This window comes from Corvus brachyrhynchos, unplaced genomic scaffold (assembly GCF_000691975.1).
Source record: "Corvus brachyrhynchos isolate BGI_N302 unplaced genomic scaffold, ASM69197v1 scaffold105, whole genome shotgun sequence".
In the NCBI taxonomy this organism is placed as follows: Eukaryota; Metazoa; Chordata; class Aves; order Passeriformes; family Corvidae; genus Corvus; species Corvus brachyrhynchos.
The window spans coordinates 3,679,683-3,687,610 of record NW_008238452.1 but is presented as its reverse complement, the minus strand read 5'-3'; the positions used below and the strand labels follow the sequence as shown (position 1 = coordinate 3,687,610).

Genomic DNA, 7,928 nt, shown 5'->3' with positions numbered 1-7,928 from the left:
TTGTAGATTAATTTCTTACGAACTGGGTGGGGCCAGGAGGAGGAGGAGGGAATGAAGATCTCCTTTTCTTTCTCAGCTGCCTGCTGCCCTCTTGTGCAATGATCTGCTTTTTACACTGATGCATTTCCTGGCCATCCCTAAAGGCTGTGATAAACTTGGATTTGCTTCTTGATTTCATAAAGTCCTGGACTTGGGGTGCCAACCTCACACACTTTTCAGTGTTTGACCCCCAGCAGATCCTGTCTTCGTATCAGCTGGCTCTGGCCTTGATCCCTTTTTCATTCACTGTCTCTACAATTTTTAAAAGGATTTAAGGGAGGATGGAGAGAGCTGCTCTGTCATAGTGTTTGTCTGATCTGTTGTGATAAGCTTGGTGTGAAACATACTGTATCATCTGCTACAGCTGGTTTGTGAGGGCTTCTCTCACTTCTTTGGCTTAGAAGTGAAAATCTTTCTGACTTCCTTGTAGTCAGGATGTTCTCCTGTGGATGGTGAGGAATTAAACTTTATATGGGCCACTAGCATTATGTTCAACTCTTTTTCCATTTTAATGGAATTGTGCAGCTGATGATCATGCACCATCTGAGTGTCTGAAAACTCTCGGACAACAGGAAGGAAGCTGGAGGAAGTGTAAGAGAAGGAAGAAAAATGAACTGAAGTTGGGAGAACAAGTATGGGAAATTAGAATGGGAGGAAGATGGAGAATCAGGGGTGGGCATGGAGAGAGAACAGGAAACAGTTGAGAAATTTAATAATAAAAAGTGAAAAGAGGTAAAAGTCAGGTGGTCCTTTACAAAGAATCTAAAAAGAGCCGGGGAATTCCTGATAGGTTGTTGGACAGTTAATGAAGGGACGGACACATGGACACAGTATCCATTTGTAAAGCCCCTTACAAAGGAAAAGGAGCTGCTGAAGAGCCTAACTGATGTGGTAAGGGATAGTTTTAAACATGCTCTTCATGATGTTACAACAGCAACACAATTGGACCTTCAGCTGTGTAAACAGGGGAAGGGAAAACTAAATGGGAAGTGGAGAACTTAGTTGTCATGTCTGTGTGGTATTTCAAAGCTCACTGTCATGACAATGATAGCTTGCTTGTTTAATGTCTGGAACTGCTTTGAATTTCCAAACTGCCGTCAAAAGGTGGCAGTACAGCAGTGGAGATCAGCAGCTTGGGCCAAAGGTGTTTGAGTAGGAAATGTTCTCTTTCACCTTTGCTCCTGTTACAGCATGGATCATCAGCACAAGTGCAAACAGAGAACACTGTAGGGCAGTTTTGTGGTTATCTGAGAGAGCTATTCCCTGTGGGTTTTCCACTGGATGGAGGGATCCCTCCTGTCTTTGGGAGGGATCACGTATGCTGGGGTTCATCCAGAATTAACTGTTAGTCAAGTCTGAGTCATCTGCTCACTCGGTGAGAAGCAGAAATACTCAGGAACAATTCACCCCACTCCAAAACAGGTATATGGTACAGGTGACTGGAAAACCCACTGGGAATATTTCTCACACACATAACTTCAAAAATAAGTTTTTAAAGAAAATAACAAGAGAAAATCGTGTTGGCTAAAATTGTTTAATATCACAGGCATATAAATTAGTCAGACCACACAGTCCTTAGTACAAACATTCCCTTTACAGAAATGCAATAAATAATTAAATTAGATTAGTCAATTGGTATAAAAATAAAGAATCTTCTCAGGAAAAGTAAATATTATACAAAATCTTATATACCATGCTAAAACACATCTCAAAGTGCCTACAAAGGGCGCTTATGATCAAAATCATAAATATATTGTAAAGCCTCCCTGGGAGGTAATGAGCTTTTATGGCTTACACAATGCACTCTGTTAGTGAAACACACATTGTTTCTGCAGAGTGCACTTAGTACAAAGACAGTTCATCTCATGAAAGGAAATAAAGCAAGAGGGTGTACACATTTGGATTTGGTCCTTCCTAAGGTCACAAGTTCCTCCTTTGGGCATCTTCATTTTTCCTTCTGAGAACGCCGGTGCAGAAAAAGATGAGGTCTTCCTGAACACTGTTTTGTCCTGCACAGATTTCCTGTTCTTCATTCATCCTGTTCTTCAGATAGCACACCCTGAATAATACACTCAGTCTTTGATAACTCTGACAAATCAAAGAGTGAGCATGAGGCCACACATCTTGTAAATCAAAGCATAGTTGAAGCGGACAGAGTTGCCCTCTGTGATTGTGCTGACACTGCCCAGAGGTGTGATGTTGGCCAAAATCAGCTGTGCTAATTTTGTGATTAATATTCTCCACACATAGCTGGACTGGATTATCAAATAATTTCAGTTTTCAGCAAGATCTCAGAGCAATTAACCCTCTAAAGTTACATTTGTTACCGTTTCTCACTAGTTTTTTGAATAGTACAAATGAGCGTTTTAACTTAAGTTGTTCTGCAGGTACAAGAAATAGCTTCAATTAATAAACAAGCATATTATGTTTAAAACAAGAAAAAATAAGCCTTAGCACTATGCTTGGTGTGATAAGATTCATAGTTAAAAACAGTGAAGCAAGTCACTAAACAGAAATAGGTGCATTACTTCCTGCATTACATGCTGCCTCTTGGACAAAACCCAGACATTGCTGCAGTGTAGGCAGGAGTACCTAGTTAGCTTATGACATTTGTGTAGGGAATTGTTTTTCATTCATAAAATGGCCATCCCAGGTACAAAAGTTCCTTCTCAATGCTTTATAATGATTGCTAATAAATATGTAATACGCAATGTTGTCTTTGTCAGGGCATGCTAATCCCATTTCATCTGCGCAACAAGGATTTTAACAGGCTCTTTTAGAACAGGGATTTCAATGCACTTAGTTACTGGAAAAGACGTTTACAAATAAAGAAATACATACTGTATTCTTTGTACAAAAAAAAAGCTCTTTCTCTAAAACCCTGCACATGCAAATATTCCATGGAACTGCATGAGAAGTGCTGGTTTATTTGTTAGACTTCTAGGACTCACCTAAAAAGGCACTTAATTCATGATAAAGGCATTCAATTAAACCCCTCCGTAAAAATATAAATGTAGAAACATCAGCAGGCACACTGCAACCACAGGACATGCTTCAATGTTTTCTCAGTTGCTTTCATCCAAATCTGGAATTGAATTTTACCCTGACTATTACTTCTGTAACTTTAAAATCTGTTGCAGTAGCAGCTTGCATATTGCTCACCAACTGGTGATGAAGGGACTTTATGGGTAGGTGAGTCAGAGAAATGGGGATAGAAGGTGCAGAAAGAACATCATGTAAACTCAGTACTTTGATTACTTACATATGAGTGGTAGTTCTTTTTTAGAATGTTAATTCTGATGCAATAATGTGGAAACATTGAGGTATGAGATAGAATGTTACACAGAGGAAAAGCGGGTTTTGAAACGGAAAAAGAGAAGGAGAAGAAAAAGACACTCTAAATCAAAATGGCCATGACCAGAAACAAGGAGAGTTCCCTTAGTTTGTTCTGCCCTGAGGATCTTCCTTCCTCTTTCTGATGTACATTTTTGAGGAGGTTTACGTTTCAGGACAGTATAAATGTGGAGGCAGCAAAGCTTTTTGTATTAGTTTTCCTTTAGGCCGATGACATTGGTAGGAATGGAAATATTTTTAATACTACCTTATTATTTTTGGAGGTAACTAACCTTGTCATTTTCCATCCTAACATTAGATGCAGTTTTCCAGTTTCCTCTCTCTACCACATTTCTACTAAGTAGAGAGAAAATTAGATGAAAAGTTAATTTTTACTGGAAGGTTCATGCTCTTTTCCAAGATCGGTTTCCTCATGTGGGGCTAATATCTGTTTGGGGTAAATTAGCAGTTACTGCTCAGATGGAAGAACCCAGAGGTTCAGAATCACTGCAAGCAGAATATGGTGGTATATAATTAAGCTGCTGAAACTAGTTTTAAGTGCTGTGATACTCACTTCCATTTAAAAAAATTTCTGCGATGTTTCTGGCCATAGTCCCACAGAAATGTTCAGGATTCAGTAGCTGTCCAGGAAGGTTTCCACATAATAAAAAACTTCACAGATTTTTAAAGAAAAAACGGCAAATAAAACTTAAACTGTTACAATCAATCAGGAGGAGAGGCAATGAGTAGTGTTAATGGTACATGAATATGAGGGTGCTGTCCTCTGAGAAAGAGCAATATGCATTAGGGCTGTTTCACTCTGACTAATCATCAATTACTCTACTTATTGAACATTTTGTAGTGGCTGGTTCCCCCAGCCAGTCATGCCTCTGCTGCATCTTTCATGTTAGTCTGGGAGAGTGTAGATGAAATTCCATTTTCTGAAACAGGATTTTCCCCCCAGAATCCTGTATCTCCACTTAGAGCATGTGAGTTACATTTCTCCCTATTGAAACCCATGGCAAATGTGCCATTAACTTCAAGATGTTAATCACAGCCATACAGTATGATTTGTAAATGTTTTTTCCAGTACTTAGAAGACAGTTAAATACAGGATATTTTCCCATAGGTAGCTAAGATACAATCAAAGAACTTATAAATAAATCTCTGTGTGTGGTATCATTGTAAATAAGGAAATCAGTCCAAGTAGATTCCTTTGAGGCTTCAAAGCCTCTGATAATTTTTCTGTTGATTTTCTTAGAAAAGTTGCAGAAATCTTTGCATGGCATTCAGTTAAGATCAAAGCAAAAATACAGAAGTAACCATCTCATGTATTTCTAGTTCAGCAGAAGGTGACAGTTGAGTTCCTTACAAGAGCCTATTTTTGCGAAATTAGAATTTAATTTTCACTGTACGGTGGGGCTAGAATCACTTCGAAAACAGCATCCATCTTACGAATATCCATCCAAATAAGACTCCTTAATATTTTGGGAGAAGCTTTCACTTACCACACACAGAGAACACATCATAATAGCACTGGAAAGTATTTACATTTTTCACATCTTAAATATAACATAGTGTCTGCTTTAAAGAGTAGATTTTCAGTAGCCTTCAGCTCTGGTGTGTCCTATTTTAGTTCTTGAATAGCTGTAAAAACAACACACTGTTAGTAAGGATGTAAAATAAAGATATCTGTGATGGTTTGCAAAATGTCAGGAAGCACCCGGGAGGAATCAACTCTGCTTACCATTTGCATTAGGTTTGCAAAGCCCCTCAAAAACTCTTTGGGGGTTTTCTTCTCATAAGATTCACATGTAGACTCACACTGCTGTAAGATAAAAAAGAATCATGGCACTTCTAAACAGCACATCACAATCCTAAATCAAAACTCAAGCTTTCTCACTGAAAAATCAAGAGGGTTGTAATCAATGCCTTTTCTAGCTGGAAAAGCTTAGACACAAACTCTTTCAAAAGGGAAGGAATTTAGTAATGACAGCTTTCATTCACATTGTTTTGCAGTGATCCCTGTCCTTCTGCCAGCACATCATGTGGTTGCCAAGAACATGCATGCGATTGACTAGGATCACAGGGAATGCCTCTCCCAAAAGTGCAAAAATTGGGCTTTTTTATTTCCAAAGTAATGAAAGGCAGATTGCTTTTTTGAACAGATTTGCTTTCTACAATTCCCCCATTGCAGGGGGCATCTGCTAGAGAAAATAAGGAGCAATGATCACGATTATGAGCACTGTGAGGAAATCCTACCTCTCCAGGGTCTCCGTAGGTGAATTTGTTCATGAGTCTAATGGCTTTTTTGAACTTTGTATTCTCCTGGCTGCTCACTGGTTTTAATTTCTGGATGCCCTTCTTGAAGCAGGTCACAGCTGTGTACAGGCATCCCTCCTAGGGCAGGAAAAGAAGGAGCTGTTTTAAAGTTAATGTTGCAGCACTTTTTCCTGCATGCATTAAGTTGTGGTCCATGTGCAAAAGAAGGTATCCAGGATATTAACTGAGAATATTCAACTGTACATTTTTATTTTATTTTTTTTAAGTTACTTTTACATATGCAAGAGATCTTGAAGCTTTACTTTGCCTGTTCTTGCATAATTACTTACGTATTTCTTAACAAAATGAATGTCCAAAATGGCAGCATTTGAAAGAAAACATTCCTGAAGAGTAGATCAGTTACGTGTAGTAGGTTTTCACCTACTAAAGCACAAGCATTTTATTTTTTAAAAATTGCAAATATCTCTCAGTGCTATGTGTGGGAATATAATTTTTCTCTTCCTAATTTTTGTTCCCTTTTTAATATTGCCTAGTCAATAATTATAATTGATGTAGAACTGCCTGTTTTCAAATACTATTGAAATGTTCTTACACAATAGCATCAGAAATGATATAGAAACTATCCCCAAAACTAACCTAATAGTCAACAGAGAAGGAAAAGCAATGTTTAATGAAGCCAATTTCTAAGTTGCTTCCTGTTTTCCAAAGAAGGAAGCATTTAGAGCTGCTGATTACACGTATTAGAAAGGCTCCAAAGCCATCGTCCCTGTTTTGCATACCTACTGCTACCCAAGCTGAGTCTCATCTGCCTTATGAGATGTTGCTGCAGTTTGCTGCTCGGGCAAGGACAAGGCTGCCTTCAGGGATGTTGCTTGTAGCAAATTTTACTAGCAACATTCTATGTTGGTCAGATAAAACATTTTATTTTCCTTAAAAGCCACACGTTTATGTTAGTTTCAAGCATCTTTACCGTAACCGGCCGTGCTTACTGGAAAAAAAAAACTACTCGTCTTTTAAAGAGATTGATTTTCCAGCTGAAACTGAAAACGTTTTCGGTCTCATCCGTGCTGAGCTGAGAAACAAGCATTTCTCATCTGTGCTGCCTTTTCTGTTTTGCTGAGCTGTCAGTTGTAGCTGAGGCAGCCAACGGTCAGGGCACCACAGGGATTGTGGGGCCTGGCGTGTTGTCACAGGCTGAGCACTTTGGGGATGAGGCATGAAAGGGCACAGGCCATTGGAAATGTCTGAGAGGAGCTAGAAACATGTAAAATATTTGTATCAGAGGCAGTTGGCAGCAGTACTCTGCATCTGACTCAAACTAACTTTACAGATGAGCCCATAGAGCCCTCACTTCTGGAATTAGTGATCAGCAGGGTTAGGTATGGATCCGGGGTACATCAGAATCCTGTCGCTGAATGCCACTTCAGCTGCAGTGCCAATCACCAGCAAGAGAGCTCATTTGCCCTCCAGGCTGGAATCACCTCAGCCTTAACACTGTATTGTCAGCCTCAGCCTGTTATCCCTTGAGTTGATGTCCACTTACCTCTCTTTATTCAAAGGAAAGAATACTTCATTGTTGAGGGTACAAGGAAATTGTGTGGGATTGAATTGGGACTAAGAGTCCACACAAAGGAACCTCAAGGAAGCCAGAACAGATAGGGATAAACCACCTGATTCTGAATGTTATAATAGGTAGTTTTCTCTTTGAATATCCAATACCAAATACGAATCTGGCATGAGCAGGTTATAATAAAATAATTTCAAATATTTTGATACTTGAAATGCAGTTATATGAGTGACTTTTTATTAAATTGAGTTTCACTAGGGTGTGATGGCACCTAATCACCCTGAGTGCCACTTTGGCACACTGTAATTCATATCTTAGTCACCCTGTAGGATGACAAGTTTGTTCATTTGGTTGCTGGTGATAATTACTATTAGCACACTAATATTTTTTACATGTTTTTTATCAGAAGCTTATCCTGTATCAACTTAATACCTTCTAAATATGTGAATTCACCATCTTCTCTAGTATTCAGCAGAGGCACTTAGGACCTCCCAGAATCAGCCAGTAAAGCCCTAAGCTGCAAGTGAACTGCTGTCTTCCTTCCTGAGGTGAGCATGACTTTTTTTAAGAAAAAAACCCCAACAACCTCACTAAGCAGTTAGTCGCTAGTTGTATTTGCTTAGTTTCAGAGGCAGCGGCAAACACTGGAGTAAAATGACAGCTAATAACCTCCTCCTTTTCACTTTGACACCACAAGTTAGAAAGA

At 39.1% G+C, this 7,928-nt stretch overlaps 1 protein-coding gene across 1 annotated transcript in view; it reads right to left on the bottom strand.

The window, feature by feature from the left end:
* Nucleotides 1-1,369: 1,369 nt before the first annotated feature.
* LOC103617466 overlaps nucleotides 1,370-7,928 on the bottom strand; it is a 15,453-nt gene continuing 8,894 nt past the window's right edge. Inside the window, exons 3-4 of the mRNA XM_017736895.1 lie at nucleotides 5,380-5,772; nucleotides 1,370-5,206 (exon numbers count right to left, since the gene is read on the bottom strand). Coding sequence (XP_017592384.1) covers nucleotides 5,039-5,206; nucleotides 5,380-5,772 — 561 coding nt within the window. The 3' untranslated portion in view covers nucleotides 1,370-5,038. The remainder of the gene's footprint in view (nucleotides 5,207-5,379; nucleotides 5,773-7,928) is intronic.